Source organism: Macrosteles quadrilineatus, unplaced genomic scaffold (genome assembly GCF_028750875.1).
Source record: "Macrosteles quadrilineatus isolate MER2022 unplaced genomic scaffold, UCM_ALF_1.0 Scaffold_6__1_contigs__length_79288215, whole genome shotgun sequence".
Classification (NCBI taxonomy): Eukaryota; Metazoa; Arthropoda; class Insecta; order Hemiptera; family Cicadellidae; genus Macrosteles; species Macrosteles quadrilineatus.
The window spans coordinates 12,097,449-12,118,530 of record NW_026542599.1 but is presented as its reverse complement, the minus strand read 5'-3'; the positions used below and the strand labels follow the sequence as shown (position 1 = coordinate 12,118,530).

General features: G+C 33.6%; 1 protein-coding gene across 2 annotated transcripts in view; it reads left to right on the top strand.

Moving 5' to 3' along the window:
* Positions 1-21,082, top strand: part of LOC128996503 (uncharacterized) — a 46,116-nt gene that overhangs the window by 9,210 nt on the left and 15,824 nt on the right. Inside the window, exon 2 of one of the 2 annotated variants that reach the window (XM_054421879.1) lies at positions 2,212-2,263. The exons of the other annotated variant lie outside the window; for it this stretch is intronic. Coding sequence (XP_054277854.1) covers positions 2,237-2,263 — 27 coding nt within the window. The 5' untranslated portion in view covers positions 2,212-2,236. The remainder of the gene's footprint in view (positions 1-2,211; positions 2,264-21,082) is intronic. 2 annotated transcript variants of the gene reach the window in all.

The following is a 21,082-nucleotide window of genomic DNA, read 5'->3' as shown; positions in this document are numbered from 1 at the left end:
TTATGTTAGGTTAGCTTAGAGCAGTTTCATTTCTTGTTGTCAATTTGTAATGGATCGGAAAACAAAAAACATCGATATATCGTGAAAAAAAACATCGATAATAATGAATGTTCCCTTTAACAGGAAAGTACCCAATGGGTAATACAAGCTGATCAGTTGCTTCAAAGTTATGATGAGGGTTGGATGGGATGGAGCTTACCCTCCAACTGCCTAAATTTTGTGAACGGAGTACAATTCTCGAGATTTCTAGTATTTCCGGATTTCGGTCGTATTTCATTTGTTATAGAATGTGTTTATTGTTATTGAACCAACAGTGGAAATCAATTTTATCCTCTTCATCGACCTATCCACTCTGTGTTTTTTGTTTAGTACTTTTACTTTCTCCCTACATATACGGAGAAAGTATTGTTTTCATCAAAATCTTCCAGTTTGATTTTTTGGTGGAAATGTACGTTTTGGGTTTGCACGCTTTGCAGCGTCATATGAGTTGACAATGTCACTCATCATGAGGTTATTGTGGGAACCTCTTGTGTTGTGGTTCTACCAACAAAGGTGGGAAGACCTTGGTTGGTGCAAGTTCAAGGCGACTCTGTCGCGAAGTCACGACACTAAATACACTCTCCTTGTTGGAAATACTGTCAATAATATTTATGACCTTACACAACCTCATACCTTAGACTTTATAACACCGAGGCGTAGAGAAAAAGTAATCGAACGTGATCGTTAATTGTTAATTCAGATTATAATTTGCGTCTTAAAAAAAATAATTAAAAATATTTTTCTCGGACGAGTTTTTTTTTGTTACAACGACTACGCTGGAGTGGTTATAGAGCTCGCCTTCAAATATGAAGGTAGCTGGTTCGATTCCTAACGGAAACAATTCCAAACCGATTAGTCCCTGGGCTATCAACTATCGCTATGCAACGAAAGGTGTATATTAGATAGTACGGTAGATAGTAAGACTAGGTAGTATGACAAAAACACACAAAAACGAAATACCCAAATCTGTTAACACCCATTGAACATGTTACAACAGTATATTCTGGTTTTAATTAGATTTTTATTTCCTGGCCTTGAAAGTGTATAAATCTTTGAGGTGTGCTTTAAATAATTTAGGTTAGTTATAATTTTGTAACAAACTGAGAGCATCATTAAATGTCTCAAGACCCTAGATTAAACTACTGTAATTTTCTTTGCGACACACTACACTATTTAAAAAAATTCCCACGCAAGGATTTAGTCCAGAAAACAGCTGTTTGCCGCCAGCTTAATCAAATGGGGGCACATTACGTACTACTGTACAGGGAGAGTAACAAAGCGTGTTTTTTTAGAAAATATTAATGGCTTAGTATAAAATAAATAAATTTGACAAGTTTGATTAAAATATATCCATAAACAAGCAAGCTACAAAAGTTTACTCATTCTCCTAAGGATAACATAAGAATTCTTAATTAACAATTTACTAAAAAAGGTTTCTTCGTAACCAAAAAATGTACAAAAAAGCTTTAAGATACTAATTTATTTGTTTTTTTAAGTTCTTAAAAATGGTTTGGAGAGAATTTGGGAAACCTTATGTTTTGAGGTTCAAAAAATGAGAAACCCCAATTTTAACCCCATAAAACCGGATCATTTTTGCTCGAGATATCATGCTAACGGACACATATATGAATCTGAACGGATTGTGTATTTGGCCTCTGAGGACATCAAAACGAAAAAAGTAAATCGGTCCCGTGTCCAGGTCTTACCACAAGACCTACAGTAAGGGCTTATTCCCTATATGGGAAATTCGCAAAAAGTCTTAAAAGTATTTTTCCAACTTACACAACGTTCCAAAATGATTGAACGTACCAATCCATTACATTCGACAGAAACCGACACTTTAATCAAACTCTTTTCAAACCGCATATTTTCACGGAGGAATTGCAATATTTTATCCTTGTTTCGTTCCGCTTTCCCGCCAATAAAAGGTTAGGTCACACAGCTGATTGCTCTTTGCTGATCAGCTGATTGCAATTGACAGCTGACCAGACTGGCCCCTAAACGTCAATCTTCCGATCAACGAGTAACGTTAAAGTCGAGTAACTGGGACTTTTTTGGATTGTGAACTGTTGGTTAATTGAAAACTCAGTAACTTAGTTTAAAATATTCCCATATATTTTTATCAACCTCATGGATCATCAATTTTAAAATAAAGCTTATTTTATTGCTTAGATGTCGAGGAGAAGAAGACCATATCATGTCTGTCGTCTTACCATTGGCGCTGGTATGACAACTGATTCTAATTTATTTTCTGTGTGTTCTATTGTGTGTTTCATATTCTTGCTTTTTTCGGTTTGAGGTGTTTATGGTTTGATATTTGTCTTATTTTACCTCTTTTTGCTGCCAACTGCATGTGCGAATTGTTGTGGATTTTATTGGACGGTTTGGAATGCATTTTCAACTGGTTTTGGTGAATTTCAGAATGTTACTTTGTGAATTACTTTTCTTTGTGAATTTCTTTTCTTTGCTGTGTAAATAAAACCGTTTGAAAATAAACGGTATCAGCAATGTGTCACATACTTTCTCCTACTAGCTTATAACAACCCTCATCATAGGTAAGCAATAGGAGTAACTACGATATTTTAAGGCAAAAACTACAAAAGCTGCAATAACTTTTTAACCGTAATTTGTATAGCAATAGGAGTTGTGAAATTTTGCTTTGAGTTGAAAGGAATATAACATACAACATTTTAATTACAATAATTTGTGCTGTTTTCGTAAAAATATATTTTGTCTAATATTTAAAAGGGTTTTATGAAATAAAAATCGTAAAATAACTCCGTTAAAATCTAATTAAAAAAAAATTAAAACACCTGGGGGATACCATGAATTAGAACCCACATACCAATTGCATCAAAATCAGACCACAGAAGTAGTCTGTAGTTCTGTACACACCCAAACACAACATACAGACATCACTTCGAAAACCACTTTTTTGTTCAGGGGGACCCAAAAAGGATATATCTACCAACAATTAAAAATAAACATTTTTAACTAAGACAATACTTTCTCTATTTTACTATGCATAAGGAGAGAAAGTAAAATAGTTTCTGGAAACATAGCTTACAGATAAGATTTTCTATTCCCTTATGCGCAAAACAACATTTAACTCACACTTAACTCACACTTAACTCACACTTAACTCACAGGCGTTTTACTTAACAGTCCATGTTCGGCTCTAACTAATTAGAGTCAACTCACGGCTCAAAGAGTTTATAACTCTATAACTCAATTTTGAAGAGGCAATAACTTGCGTCTTGAATAGCTAATAAATAACTGTAAGAGTAGGCATGGCGTTGCACTTTTACTACCGATTTAGAAACTTTGCACTTCAATGGCATTCGTTTAGAGTTGCGAATACAACAATTAATTATGTTGTTAATTTTTATATTTGCAATGTTATACTTAACTTCTATGTTTAGGGACATAAATAATTTTTTTTAATAACCAAATAACATTCAGAAACACAATTTTTGACAAAAATTTACGATTCGATAATCAATTAGCAAACATATTTTCAAATCCTGTGTCTTAAAAAATCATCTGTAATCAAATTATATCAACACAAAATCAATATACACAAAACAAAAGAATTGTCCTAACTTCAGAAACACATAATTTTTGGAAAATATAATATTAATTCCAGAGTGCATAGTTTTTTTTCTTTTCAATTTATGGCCTTAATAATATTTTCTATATTTCAAAATTCAGTAAATGAAAAAGAATTATTAAAATAAATGATATGACTAACTGTATTAAAGAATAACATTATACATTATAATATTAAGAGTAACACTATCCTACACAAAACAATTTGATTAAATTTTTAAACCAATTTATTTACTCATAAATAAAAATAAAATTTAAAATTGATTGGTGAGAACTATGAATATTTTGTAAACTTTTAAATAAACTATAATCCTACTTTATCACTACCAATTAATACTGTATTTTTACTAAGATGCCATTATATTCCACCTTAGTAAAAAAGTGTTCGATGAGAAAAAATAAATAAATATACTTTAAATTTAGAAATTTCATCCAGCTTATTAAATAATTGCAAAATCTATTTTGATCATTTAAATTTAAAACTAACAAATACTATTGGAGTTTCCCCAAAAAATCGCACACGATGGATTTATACAAAGGCTTTAAGGTACCAAACCCTACTAAAAATGTTGTGAGTTTTGTTAAAACCACATTGGCGTGTGTGGTCGATTACCTTTCACGTGGTTGTGACGACAATTGGATTTTAATTTCTATGCAAATAGAGCAATAGGGACTAATATTCGATTGTTGTACAGTAGTAGTTTCACACTTCGAATCACAATGTATGAGGTATGAATTTAACATATTATATGAGTGTGGATATAGTAAGTGAATTTAATTAATTTATTTAAACTTATATCCTTTTCTATTAGCATATTTATATTTAAGTTAAAAAAAAAATTTTATGTTCATGTGTTATCTTTAATTGACTAATGTTTATTTATAATCTTGTATTCCTATTGCTAATTCCTGATAACGTTGATATACCCAATCGTTTAGGAAAAAGTTTAGGAAGGGTAAAAACAAAAGTAAAAAAAAATAACAAATGTAAAAAACAAAAGTTTAGGAAGGGTTTACCTCTTTCATTCCGCGTTAAGATATTTTAAATTGTCATTTAAAAACGATTTTTAAATGAACTTAATGTTGTTGAATCTCGATATTTTCACATTGGATCTAATGTTAATAGGCAACATCTAAAAATTAGCGAACATTTTCAAAGACTTGTCAATGCAAATGATTTTCAAACCATCTCCTAACAAAGGGTAAATATTTCAAAATATTTTCATTAATGTATAATATTTTTTACCAGGAATATTTGTTGGTTAACAACCTCGTTTAAAGTGTAGTTGGTTTCATCAAAATTTAACGGTAGTCAGCTAGGTGAAACTATCAAACAGACAATTATGATTGTGTTTCTTCGGTACAAAACAAATAATTGAGTAAGATATCGAGTAATATCTGTCCAGTCGTAATTATTGCTTGACGGGAAACAAATTCATAGACTCATTAATCATATACTTGTGTAAATAGATGGACGAACAATATAACCCTTGACAATATTTATGGCGTGCAATTTTTCTCTGAACATAATAAATTTATCGATTCATTGGCTATGGATTTTGTAGTAATAGAGATCGACGATATAATCACAATAGACAATGTATGCTGCAACTTGGAGTGTATCTGTATCTTCTAATTAATTTCTATGACAAACAATCACAAACACGTACAGAACTGTGGATACCAATAATGGTAATGGATGTTGCAAAAGTACCCCATATGTATGATATTGGTATTGCAATTTGCAATATTCAAGAGAGTTTTTTCCAAAACACCTGTTGCAACTCGGGTCATTCCATCCCTCGTAGTTTTGAAATTCACCCAAGCTTCTTGGACTAATTGGAACACAATTGATTCCTTTTGGGAAAACTTATTGGAATGATTAAATAGCCAATGGAAGCACAATAGTTGTTTTACAGTAAAGTTTTTTTAATAGCTAAAAACCCCCATCCTATAAACTATTTTCTTCCATTTTATTTTATCTTTCTGTTATGTAGGCCTACTTCTATGATACTCAATATTAGTACTATGAATTACTTCTTTTATCTTACAACAGTGTGTGTTACTACTGTAATGTCACGCAATTCTCTACCAAAGTTTAGATATCAGTTATTTATCTCATATTTAGCGATTCAATTTTGTTGTTGATAATGATGATAGGAACTCGGGCCTGCAACTAAAATAACGTATCTTATGTGGAACTCGTTTATAGATTCAAAAAGCCTTAAGCCAAGAAAATAATTCGCAACCTTAAACAGTAGTTTTTAGGTTTTATCTTAATGTAATTAACATTTGTAATTGTTTTTTAACATGTCTAATAACTCCTGGACCATAAAATTTTAGCGACATGAAAAAGTTAGGTCTTTCCATGATACTTATGGTAATGGCTTATTCCCTATATGGGACATCCTCTAATACGATTCCATATTTTTTTAAATACAGACAGCTTAAAACTATTTTCTCTAGCGTTTACCTTTTTTTAAATAATCTAAATCTCGTAGCCTCATAAAATTGTAAAGAAAATTGTACAATACCGAGATAAAAAATCATTAAATATTACTTTTACTGTGAATAAAATAAAGGATATAAAAATGGAAATAAAGCTGTTTGTTTCAAACGCTTTTATACAGATGAATAGTTCATCCAAATGATCTATACATAGGTCTGGGACACGTAAATCTTGTTTAATTTTAAACTCCTCACTAAGAGCTATTTGTGACGCTATTCCACTTCTATTTGTTGGAGCCCTCTTGTTATTTCTAGTAGTAATGGGTCGATTCGTGATTAAAAATCTCCTTTGAAATCTCTGGTGTATAGGTGATGTATACATAAAAAGGAAAAATGTATAGGTTTTATTTGTTTCGATCTTTAAGTTATTTTTACTGTAAACAAGCAACTTTATTGTAAATCAGGGTTGGGTGGTATCAACTTATTAATTTCGATTCATAAAAATCTGATATTGAGATAAAATTATAAATGATCTGAACACATCAGCTAACAATTTATATTCCAAAAGTTTTTCAATTTTTATAGAATTTCTTGAATATTTTAAGAACTTTTCGGTGGGTAGGGTTTCTTTTTATTAATTAAATTCTAAAATAATCCTTCTATTGTGAACTAATAAATACACCAATAATATTCATCCCATAAGTTTGATCTACCTTACAGCTTAATAAATTTGTCCTTACTTTTGACGTAACCTTCAATAAAGGCTACATGATGAGCTTGGAAGGCTTCACTCGTCAACTTTGTTACAATGTTCTCAAGTTACAGGGTGTTTGTGATCTAGTAACAATATCAGCTGTTTGACGTATGTGAATGAGTTTCGTGGTTTTACTTGAACGTAACATTCCTAGAAAAAAGATAAGGCTGCACTACTTCACCTAGAAAAGTAACACCGGTAGATTATCTAATATTATTATATATAAGTTAATTATTTATTGAGTCATCCAAACCACTTCTATTTGTTAAGATGGAAGTTTACGATAATTTATTAAGATACATCCTATATATTATGGGCAAGAATGTTTCTTGAAAACATTTTTTCTCAGCTCGCGTGCATCGTAGGGAAAATTTACGCATACTTCTAGAAATATATTTCCATGTAAATGTGCAGAATTCCTTAATCAATTAAAATAGGCTAAAAAATTAACCTAAATCAAGGAAAATAACATGGGACTTATCGGTTGCCATGCTGGTGACTAAATAATATCTGAATATAAACAGAAAATAAAAACAAACTTAAGAAATTCCAGTCACATGTTTTACTTACGTGGGGTGAAAATAGAGAAGTCTGTACTTAACATATTTTTGGTAGAGTTTTCGACCACTGGACGACCTCTAGTATTTTTAAATTTGTAACATCAGTTTCCAAATATTTATGAGTCACGAGAGATAATTATATTGGACCTCAGACAATATTTAAATTTAAATGGGTGGCCACAATTTGACCGTAGTACCACTTGGTCGGTATCCCAGCAGACCGTAATTGAATTTATTCTTGTCGTTCAAATGGTAGGCACCACGAATACTAGAAAAATGCCGGTATGGATCATAAACATAAACAAATGACGTTTTTGGCCCGAAAGTAAACAAAACCCCTATACTAATAGCATTAATTGACATATGGTTTTGTTTACTTTCGGGCCAAAAACGTCATTTGTTTGTTTATGATACATAACGGGTATTTTCTAGTGCTCGTGGTAGGCACCCAAACTCGCCGTTTACTTTTTTTGGCATTTTAAAACGTACACGCCTGTTTTCCTACTGTGAAATAAATCGATTGAAAGACTGTCAATGAACATGTGCATCGGCAAGTTTATGAAATAAAGATGAGCGTTATCATGAGTTGTAAGGACTATAGTGTGACACTCATCAAAGTCGTCCGTGAGGTAACGCCAGTCAGCTGTTACTTGAATCACAGCTGTTTTACTATATTGTTGACGACGGTTAGGTTTATGCCAGCTGATAAGATTACGGTTACGCACGTTTGAGATAAATAGTTACAGCTTTTGTTTTCTCAGGTTTCACATTATAATTTAATACTAGTGGTCGTCCAGAGGTCGAAAATTCGACCAAAAACATGTAACGTACACGTATTGACTATTGGATACTGAAGTAGACATCCAATCTACATGGACCAGCTGTCGCCATTTTTTAAATTAAAAAGCATGTAGGCCTAGTTGTGTGAGCCATTCACTGAAAGCGTGTCTTAAATTCTATTTTCTACCTTATTTTTTGTTGCTGACAAAGTTGATGGGTCAAAACAGTTGCTATAGCTCATTCAAACAGTTTGACTTGGTAAAAAACATCGTTTATTCGACAGAAATTTAGTCATTAGATCAGCGCAGTCTGCTGGTGGCTCACATCAACTACGACGAATTTAATTTAAAAAACTGGTGACAACTTTAACATGGGGATGGAATGTTCAGGCTTCTCTATTTTCACCCCACGCTGTAAATAAAACATGTGATTGGAATTTATTCCATTTGTTTTGATTTTCTGTTTATATTTTGTTGTTATTTCCTCACTAACATGGCAACCCATAAAGCCCATGTTAAATTTTTAAAATTTCAAATTCATTTTTTGTGCTTATATTTTAGCCTATTTTAATTTTGAAATGGATTCTGCACTTCTACAGGAGAATGTTTTTCTAACGGTATGCGTAGATTTTCCCTGCGATGCATACGAGCTGAAAAAAGGTTTTAAAGAAACATGCTTGCCTATTAATATATAGATAGATACTCTACTAATGCAAAATAATTTTGACTCAATTAATCTGTTGTATCTCTGCTTCTGACCAGCATGAACCAACATATCTTGGATACAGATTGTTGGATAAGTTATTTTGAGTCAATTACAGTATTTGCGTGTGGTTTCCAAACCATTTTATGTTAAAAACAACATTATTCCCTTTTCCAAATTAAATTAATTATTCTCGCCTCAACAATACGTTCTCATAGCAGGCGCACAGGCTCTTACGTGGTCACTTGTATGTATATGACAACAATTAAAAACTTCTGAGGAAATTTGTTCTTATATAAATAATTTGTGTGAATTATTGTGAATATTATTCAGTTATTGGATATTATGTTTACAGAAACAGTGTGGCACGGTAGGATCAAAATACTACGTTGTGTTGATGGTTTTGGATCGTTTGGAGAGATAAATTAGTTCACCACAGTCCCTGTAGATATTTTTAGCGAATTAACATTATTTCTCATTACTACTCCGTGTTTAGTATTACCGTTTAGGGTTGTAGATTAGTAGATTTTTTTATGATGATGCAAGTAGATTTACTTGCCAATTTACTTATGAAATTTGCCATTGCAATAAAAGTTTATATGATAAATAATTTTAAATAATGTTCACATACACAATTTTTACCTCGCGAACACAAATCAGTAGCATTGACTACCTCTACTAATCTATAGAGGTGTTTCAATGTCAGTAGCCTTGTACTGAATGTAGGAATGGAAGCACTTCAGTTTATGCTTTTATTGTTCACGATGCATAAATCAAGTTTAAACCTCCCAAGCCTTACCGCTTCACCGTTCGTTGGGAAATAAACCAACAAATATTGTTAAGATCGTGAAATATTCGGCCCATAATTGGTCATCAAAGTAACGGTCGACGAGTGGTCTCTTTATTTCATAGTAAAATATTTGTTTTGGAAATAGATATACAGTATCTCCTTTCCGGAATCGGGGAAGGAAATACATCAGAACCTAATCAAATAGTCAAAGATGATTATTTGTTATTTCTTGGTATTTGCTTCGATGTAAATTATGCTACAGTTTGCAATAAGATGATATTCCCGTTTGTTTTGATTAAAAAGATCAATACATATCCGAAATCAGTACTTCGCTAAAATCTACATTAAAACACGTTGATTTTTATTCTAAATCTGCTTACAATCTTTACATTCTGATTGTATGTCTGATTCTATCTGCAAGCAATTTGAAAATATACTTTTTTGATTTGGATTGTATTGGTGTTGTTATTGTTACAAATCCCATGTATAAAATGTAACTGTTGTTAGTTATTTGTCTTTACTTGATCAATGAGGACGAAAAATATATAAGAGAGTATGTTTCATTCTGCAATAGCTCATACTATTGAATACTGAAGTAGACATCCCATCTATATGGACCAGCTGTCACAATTTTTATTAAAAGGAACATAGTTGTGTGAGCCAGTCACAGAATGCGCTATTGTATAAACATCTATTTTCTTCCAAATTTTTCGTTGCTAACATAGTTGATCGGTTATAGTTGCTATATCTCACAAAAGGTTCCATCAGTTCGACTCAGTAAAAATATAGTGTAGGCCTATTCTACAGAAATCTGTAATTTAAATTTCACAATGTGACGGTGGCTCACGTCAACTACAACGATTTTTATTTTATTTTAATTGCGACAAATTTAACAGGGATGGAATGTCTAGTTGTATCAATAGTCAAAACTCTTGCCAATTTAAGCTATACTGAATCTTTACGTATCGTAATAGTATAATAAGTGTTTGCGGGATTACCATACGAGTACAGTAAGCACATTTTCGACGAGTTACGTACGATAGTTTACGCCATACTACTAAATCCGTACAAATCCTTATATATTTCCATCAACTAAAGGACTAAAAATCACTAGTCATAACCTCTAAGAGAGGTTATGTTTTTGTTTATAACCACTCATTGCCACCCAAATACAGTATAATCAGCTGATTGGTGTCCGGTAAAACTCATTACAGCACAACGCAATGAAACCCCATTTGAATAAGCTGGCGGCAAACAGCTGTTTTCTGGACTTAAATCCTTGCGTGGGAAGTTCGTCAAAATAATGTAGCGTGGCGTTAAAATACTTAAGTATTAACTATTCACAGCTGATCAGCTATACAGGTGGTCCTGTTGGTATAATTGCACACCTATTGACGTGGAATCTGTGTTTTATTGATCGTAAACACCGAACATGGAACGATGTTCACAAGCGTAACGTGACGTCCGATAAATTGATCACCTCGTTATTCAACGTAACGTGAATGTTTTGGTAATTAGAAGCTGTAACGCTATGTAGTCCAAACTTTGACCATAGCGTGAATTGTTTCATCCATATGTTAAAGTTAGGTACTTTAAGAATAAATAAACTGCACCATTCTGACACATACTTCCCCCGTTGTCAACAACCCTTATCACGGGCAAGCGGTGGTAGTAACTATGGTATTTTATGGAGAAAATTACAAAAACTACAATAACTTTTGATCCATAATTTTGTCAGAATTGGAGGTTGTACAATTGTGTTAAGAAAGAAAAGGATCATAATATGCTAAGATGTTGTTCCAGCTGTTATATTAAAAATCCGATTTTCCGTTATTTTTACGTTTTTAAGGGTAAATTGCCAATAAAATCTAAGTTGAAAAAATAAAAAAATACCCACTTACTTAATTTAATCAAAATATGACTAGAGGTGTAGTCTGTTGCGCTGTACACATGGAAAGTAAATAAAAGAAACGTCTTATAACACTTAAAACATATATTTACGCTTATACTGCTACTCACAAGACGGTAAATATACAAAACAGATGGTAAGTGGTGATCGATTTCGATTGGACACTCCAATATTGTCTGTGCTCCAATCATCATCAGACCCAATCTGAGTCAAGAAGCTGTAGACATCCACAGACATCACTTCGAAAAAAACTTTTTTTATTCAGGACGGCCCGAAATGGACATTTCCACCAAAAACTCAAACTAGAAAATGTTGACGAAAACATGCCTTCTCCACATACTATGCACGGGGAGAAAGTAAAAATCCCTTAATTTAATCATAGATAAATTCAATAACTCAATTAATTTAATTAAAGATCGAACAAAGAATGTTCCTTGAATATATTGACGTATTGTAACCTATGTAGCCTTAATGTAAAGTTCACACTAATAGAGATTTATCGAACAGTTGCCATGGTTACCAACCACATCAGCAACTGTCACTTTCTCGCGGAAACTTTCTTACCTAGACCTTAAGTTTCTTCAGTATCAGTTTCTCATAGCTTTAAGCAAATTTCCCTATTTAGCTATTACTATAGGCGGCTCGGTAATACCTAAACAATTATTGAGGCAGCTTTACATTGCATCGTAAGGCTTTGGAAACACTTCTCCAATGCCTCCATCACTTAAGAAACCTTTAGTCTTGTTTGTGTATTTTCAGGTTAAAGTGGGTTTCGAACCACCGACCTTTAAGACAGAAGTCGCTCTCTTAGAACTATGCCAGCCACCCCTAGTACATAATAATTTTATATTTTCATTTTCATGGTGGGTTCCTGACGAAAATGCTCCAAATACAAAATAATGTAATCATTTAGAATTTAATTGGTTTATGGATAGAATCAGAAAATACATACTACATAAAATATTTCAAATTTATCACTTTAGGCATGCTTGGAGAACATAAAATTAAACAGTAGCCAAATTATTAAAATTGTAATTCCAGTTGCGGTTATAATCTTAGCTGCAAGAACGTGCCTAGGTACAATAAGCGAAGGGTTAGACTGGGTGTCTCCTGTGTGTGATTATTCTGTGCGTGTGTTATGTTCCCTCCCAACATAGAGTGAGTCATTGAGTCATAGACTGAGTCATCGCAAAGACCAATTACCTACACGGTATGTTTAGTCACAACCACTCTGAAACAGTCGATTGGATCAACTAATATTGATACCCCCGCTGCAACAAACCTGCAGACTGAGTGAATTTCGATTAGTTCGACTATTGATTTTGTCTAAAATATGTCCATAAACAAGACACATTTATTCCTCATTTAAATAACATTAAACTTAACGAGTACTTAGCTACGGTGAAGGAAAAAAGTGTTTTTTGATCAAATGTTAATAGTTAAGGATGTAAGCGATATATTTGCAAAAATGTGATCAAAATATATCCATAAACAAGCGAACTACAACAGTTTCCTTGTTTCCATAAAACTAACATGGGACCATTTTTGAAAAATACTAACCCCCATAACACCCCGATCCTGCTGATTTGCGAACTCATTCAAGTGTATCCAGCTCTACACATTTGTACCAAATTTCATCAAAATGTGACCAAAATTACTCGAGTTATCGGGTTGACGAACATACATATACTAAATACTTGAAGGAATGGTGATTTCCGCCTCTGGGGATATCAAAATGAAACAGTAAATCGGTCCCGAGTGAAGGCCTTTCCGTGCCACCTTCAGTAATGGCTTCTTCCCTATGAGAAAATTCACTAATTGGTCTGATTTAAACAGTTGCGGATTTTAGAGCAGATTTATTTTTTCCTATTTTAAGTATTTGTAAAGACGATAAAAATTCCTGATACAAAAAACGTCGACCATTAGATCACGTTTTAATTTATATCCCTATGGAAAGTAGTATCTGGGTCTAGATTCGATACTTGGGGATCGAACTAGTGATTTTTATATTTGAAGGTGAAAACTGTAACTTCTCGTTTGGTCGTAACCCTATAGCTGGACATTATTTAGTGACTTGTTTTATTTTTGTCCTTTTCTTATCAAAACCATTCTTTCCGAGCAAGTGGAATTAGAATCAAGTTGGTTTTGGCTGGTATTGATTCTACTGAAGATTAAACTGTGTAGGAATTGCTGCGGTTTAGTTTATCTAAAAATAAAAGTAAATACCAAAACTAAGTTTGTAAATAAAAACAGTTTAGCTGAAGTGGTATATTACGGACTAACATTTCGTACGCAAATATATTAATTTTTACTATTGGCTAAAAATTCACATCAATTGCACATTCTGGTTGAGGAACTCAATACCTCGAAATTTGTAATTTGCATTTATGTTATAAATATATGTTTGTTAATTATTTTAAACCTAGATTAATCATGCGGAGTGATGAATGGTAACTCAAAAAGTAATATAATTTAGGTCTTCGCTCCTTAGAGTTTGATTCATTTCTTGAGTTCACTTTCAAAGACTCAGCAATGCTGACCAACTTTCTTTATAATCTATATTATACTTATTTAATACGCAAGCAGGTTTTTTGTGACAATTACTCCTCCGAAACTACTAAACCGATTGACATGTTTTTGGTGTCATTGGAAAGAGTGTAACGTGAAGTTGTGCAGGAAACTTTCTTTTTAGGGAAATAATTAGAGAGTGAGGCCCTAGGGCCCTTTAAAGTTTAGTATTTCTCCTTAAGATTAACATGGGAAAAAAATTGTTATGAAACTCCAGCTGTTGTCAGAAATGCTGTTCTGCTATTTAATTTAATTTGTTTACAAGGAGTGCTGTTTCTTGGTGCCATGTGGTCAATGAATTTTTATTTTGCATGTACTTTAAATGCATTACACTATATAAAGTGATAGTAATACATTAAGAGATTTTCATTTAAATAATCAATAAGCACGATTGAGCATTTGCCTATATGTTTCCTGGTAAGTGTGTTGCAAATGTTTCTTATAGTACTGTATATAATAGTATCTTATAGTAAAACAAAATTATTATTTTCTGCATTCTCACCCCGTAGCGAAGCACGGGCAGAGCAACTAGTAGTTTTTGTACTTTAATAACAGCTGATCCTTCAGTTGAACGTTAAGTCACAGTGAGATAGTAAACAAGAGCCGAAACAGTTGATGGAAATGGATTTTAAATAGCTTAGCCATTTAGAGAAGGTAGATGAATCTCTCTTTATGTTACAGTTCATTCACCTCAACAAACATAATATTTGAAAGGAGACTAAGGCTGGATTGAATTATACGTTTTACTTCTAAAAGTTTTAAACTCTACTAAAAACGCGAAATTTGCGCAAGGGTTCCCACTCTTTCATTTATTAAATAGTGAACGCATCCAATTATTCTCGCGCCATTTCAAAGACAGCTGACAGACCATTACAGCTGATAGCGACAGTAGGCGGGATAACACACAGAGCAATGTAGTTCAATGTGGTATAATTACTCTATGTCGGACTAGCGCCCGGACTGTCAGATGGGATTATACTCTGTGCCAGGTGGGACGGTGCAATGAACTTTGATATGATAATTACTTTAGCTCACAGTGTGGCTTTAGTCAATTATACGTGCTAATGAGGATCTCGCCTTATAAGGGGAGTTTTGGGTCAATTAAAACATGATGAGCATTGTTCATCTTGCGGTACATCATATCATATAGCAAGGATTGCTTACGTAAGAAATACATAAGGTATAGTAATTGAAGCAATCAAACCAATAATATCAGTACCAGTTTATGTACCTACTTAATATTTACAAATATCTGCGGTAAATCGGTTTACGGACATTTTTCCGGAATTGTTATTCACATTACTTTCAGGCTAGACCAAGGGTTTGCGGCATTATCAGATGGATAAAATCCATTGGTGATTTGGCGGGATTTGAACCCGGGACCTCTGGAACCGAAGTCTCGCGCTCTGACCACTAGACCAGCTCGCTCCCAAGGTTTTATTTTATTTTATTTTTCATGCAAAAAAATACAAACCCCATTTACATTGCAGCACTATCCTAGTTTGTATAAAATTGAGATCAAGCTATGAGTTCATAAAATTGAATAAAGTGAATCATTCATAGACTATAGTTCGGCCGCTTAGAAAACGACCTGCGCGCTAATGCTAAACCAATGCTGGAGGAGGTCGCTTTCTAAGCGGCCGAACTATAATAATAATAATAAATATTAATGATTAAATAATAACAACAAAAAATAATAGTAGCAATAAGTAACAATAAATAAATAAGGTTTACGGACATTAACCAATTGATTAAACATCGAAACTATTTGCATAAACATTACTCATATCAAAGACCAAAATTAGCTCTCTAATCGGGCGTTGCTCATTTCATTGAAATGAGCGCAATTTTTTAATTTGCTTAATCAATATATTGAACCTTTGTATCGTACAAATTTGCCGACGACTAGCCTTCTTTCAGCTTATGTTTTTGATCATTATACGACCCGAACTATCAAATATGCCACACCATTTCCTACACTAAATACTCCATTATACGAATACGCTAAAGCTGTTAAATTATCTTCTTAGCACTAATTCGTGTCATGGAACAATCATTCTCTTGGAAAACTTAACTACTTTTCCATGTCCATAAATTTAACACTTCTCTCCTTAACTCGGTCAGAGATCAAGTAATTCGACCCTGTAGCTCGATAATGTTTGATTTACAACTCCAATGTTACTATCTGCTAACACTTATGCTCTCATTAACATTCTATCTTCGGTAATCAAATTTATTGATGCTGTGAGAAAAAACAAAGCAATTGAAATGATTGTCGATCGAAGACGATATTCGATACAGTATGACCATATTTGCACGATGTAACCTATTCAGGTTTTATCCTGTACATAGATACGGAGATTTATCGATATCGGTTGCCATGGTTATTTACCGCATCGCAACTGTCCATGTTCACACGGAAACCTTCTCCACTCTATCTTGACCTCAAGTTTTAAGTCATCAGTTGCTGTTACTATATCTTGACTCATATAATATCTTCTACTAGCTGATGTAGTGCTGTGCTCGTGCTGCGCAACGGGGAGAACCAACAATAGTGCTGCACTCTATTGTTAAACATTGTAACTTTTAAATGTTGAACGTCATATAAGCCAATTATTTATCCTACTAATATTATAAATGAGAAAGTTTGGATGTATGTTTGTGACAAGTGAACGCGAAAAATACTGGTCGGATTGGGCTGAAATTTGGCATGATGATAGCTCACATTCCCGATTAACATATAGGCATATTCTTCTTTCAAAAATCCTTTCGGGCTCCGCCCCAGTGGCTCTGGAGTTTCCCATGTTAACCTTATGAGAAATGGAATTATTGAATCTTAACAGCTGTTTCAATTAAACAAGTTGGTTCTGTTCTATGATGTCCAATAGCATTAAAGTTACAAGGATTACCAACAGGGTGCAGCACTATTATTTCTTTTACATTTTATGACAACAGCTAATTTGCAACCAAAAGGTGAGTGAGCGTAGCGAACGAACTTCAACCTGGAGGCGAGTTAGCGTAGCGAACGAGCTAACCTGAAGGCAAGTGAGCGCAGCGAACGAGCTCCAACCTAAAGGTGAGTGAGCGTAGCGAACGAGCTCCAACCCAAAGGTGAGTGAGCGTAGCGAACAAACTTCAACCAGGACGTGATTGAGCCATGCGAATGAGATAATCTTGAAAATTAAGAAGATAAAAGGGGCAAAGCCCGCGGGTTACAGCTAGTTTATAATAGTTGAAACTGCTGTAAAGATTATTTGAATCTTTTAAACTAATATCCATAAGGTAAACAAGTGAAACTCTAGATCCCAAAAGGATTTTTGAGATACGAATAGGCCTATTAATAAGGAATATGAGCTATCATCATGGCAAATTTCAGTCTACTAGTAGTGATTGAGTCCCAAACAAACAAAAACACAAACTGCCAGCTTTATAATAGTATATGTTATGATTTATAATTTCTACAAAATGATACTTAGTGACCACACTTTGTATTGCAGCCATTTTTACTTTTACATTCACCCCAATTTCTACATTACTCATTCAAGTTTTATCTTTTCCATATGCTTCAACGACACTTAACTGTGATTTAGAGTCCCTGAGTCCGAATCATATATTTCCTACGCTAACGTAAGAAATATTCTTAGTAAATCCAGGTTAGCTACAAAAGTGAACTATTGAATAAAATAAACCTATGATTGATTTTAAAGGCACATAAACCGTGGCAAACACCCATACGATAGCCAAAGTTTGAATTCCCTAATAGACTACACCTGTCTCCAACAACTCATCATCACATGTCACAGCAACGATTATAAAGATGTCACATCACTGTCCTTCGCATTGACTTTGTCTTCACTCACACCACAGTCTATCACACCTCTATCTTCACCTTCACACCAATCTGCGATAGATTACTTATTTGTTCCGCCATCAAGGACGTCTGCGGTCGGTCGAAATCGTACAGAAGCATGAATTCCACTCAACAGAATTATCCATTACACTGAACAGAAGCACTCATACTCAACTGTTCTTGTGGTTTCTTGTAAATGTTTTATAACTAGCCATCCTGAATAGTTCGATTTATCACATGTAAAATTGGGATGTCCGTTGCTATAAATACTCTAAAACAGATCTACGTCAGCCTGAACTGTTAGATTGAACAATTTTAAATGTTACTCACATATACACTTGGGTAGGTAACTGAATAGTCTTCGTGTTTTAGGATTGGTGGTTTAATTTTTCATTAGAAAAGATTGGATATTTCCAAAGTCTATTGAGTAGCATGAGTATTTCAAAAAGATTTAGAAATGTTGTGCAAATAATTACATTACAGTTAGTGATAAAGACACAATCAGTTTGGTTCCATTGACGGTTGTGTATGCCTACATTAAATATAGCAGTTTGCGTTATCAAACAAAAATAAACATGTAAAAGCTTGATTGTTTGGCTACAAATAGGTCTATAGTAGAACAAAAAACCTTCCAACCCGCTTACGCATTCTGGTTATCGTTCAGCCAACAATTAATTGAAATCTACCGATCGACAAATTTTGTGTGTACATGTACCGAACAGAGGTGGTTTCCCGGAATGTTTTCCTAACGGATTTAAATGTTGAGGGATGGATATCAAAGTTCTAGATTTTTATCAAATTAGTGTAGTTTGAACAAATTTTACCCCGTGCAAATTTACATGGTTCGCAAAATATGTCAGTTTTCTTATAATCGGATGGATATCAAAGTTCTCGATTTTTATCAATTAGTTTAGTTTGAACAAATTTTATCCCGTGCAAATTTACATGGTTCGCAAAATATGTCAATTTTCTTATATAGTTAACTTTGTTGTATACTTCATTCCTTGTGTAAACCTAACACTTTATCCAAACCTCGAATTATTCGTAAATCTACAGTAGTCTTCGCTCTTGGAAGGCCAGTAGGCGGTGGCCGAACAACGCCTAGCGGGCACACAGATTAAACTCAGAGAAAGGTGGACGGTGGACAAGATTTAGTAACCCTAGATAACAATCAAGACCTAAATACAGAGGTCTAAGCTTCACAGTGCCTGCTGTATATTATCGTGTTCAGTGGCCATGATATTTAGCTGATCATGGTATATCTTTGTCAAGAAAAAAAGGTTGATTTAGGAAGTCTACATCATTCTGGGGCGGTGCTGTTTGGTATGTCCTTTTTACACACTCAAAAATACGGGGTGTCCCACGAAGGGGTTCAAACGTTTGATTTTATATTACGTGCCCATTCATGCATTGAACTTTTTTAAACTTTACACAGTTTAAGAAGTAGGATATAAAAATATTCTGGTAAAATTTTAACTCCTTAACCTTAGTAGAAACAAAATGGCGGCATATTGAAAAACGATGCTTGAAAAAGATTAAAGAAGGTATTTTTGGTTTTATCAAATATTTTTATTGTTACTTTCCAGGGCAATATGACTTAAATAAAAAAAAAAAAACTAGAACAGCCTTAATGGAAAACCTTGATGTCCAAAATTATTCCAACTGTAGCCCATCCACAGCAACACACTGATAACCTGCGTAACAATTTATTCTTAAGCTCTTACAAAGAAACTCCGCGGTATCCGGAGAAGTTCCTCTTCTATTGATCGTTTTAGTTCCTCATCATTATTGGAGCTATGGGTATAAACTTGTTCCTTCAAGAAATCCCATAAAAAGATGTCGCAAACAGTTAAATCAGGTGATCGGGGTGGCCAATATAAAAAATCATTTCCACGACCAATCCAACGGCCATGAAGGTTGCCATTTAGTAATTGCTTGACAGGATTTGCGAAATGAGGTGGTGTACCATCTTGTTGAAAGATTGCTTGATTCATTTCTGGTACCGTCAAATGGGGCAAGACCTGTTCATTTAAAACTCATTTTACAATCAAACAGGTGTTCTTCTACAATGAGCGTTAGAACCGCAACGTAGTAAACAAATCAGATAATAAATCATGAAAGTAGTTTTTATAGGAAGCAAATTGGTAAATTTTTCAATATGCCACCATTTTGTTTCTACTAAGGTTAGGGAGTTGAAATTTTTCCAGAATATTTTTAGAACCTATTTTGTAAACTGTGTAAAGTTTAATAAAGTTCGGTGCATGAATGGGCACGTAATATAAAATCAAACGTTTAAACCCCTTCGTGGGACACCCTATACAAAACTTCCATTAGCTATAACAACCTTCTATCTTAGTTTAATGATTGTGAACTATCGTTATATCTTTGAGTTTTATGTATTATATTTTAAAAAAAATTGTTTATGTATCTATTCTGGAAATAAATCCGATTTGATTCGAACTCAAAAAGTTATTCTTCAATAGCACAAAACTCAGTAACAATATTACAGGCTATCCAAAATGTTTGATGAACTGCAAGTAATTTTCCAAAACATTCACTTCTATAGCAGAACGTTCCACGTTTGGAATTCTAGAAACAATTTGTGATGAAATAAAAGTGGTTGAAAGATGTTCTAGAGCAAGTACCGAAAGAGGTAAAGCCAGTTGCCCGGTATTGTCACAACTAGTCCAAGGCAACCTGCACCGGGGAATATTAATTAAACCTTTGATTTACGGCTCCAATCACACAAAGGCGATTGAAAAAGTCGAAACAACTTCTTACAATTACGAATTACTAATTGGAAGAAAGTTGAAGTTGTTGAATAAGGCATTGTTTAAGTAATCGATCGAGTATATGGGCCTATTTTTTTACTTTCTCTCCCATATGAAGAAAGTACTTATTGTTTTTGTCACAATGATTTAGTTTATGTTTTGGGCGGCTAAGTCCGTTTCGAGAATCTCGTGAATTTATTTTCGAAGTGATGTCTGTAATAGCTATTTTCCCATAAAATAACGAAAAATCGGGGTCCCACAAAAACAACGATTTTAAATTGTACAGTAGTATGTTATGGTGC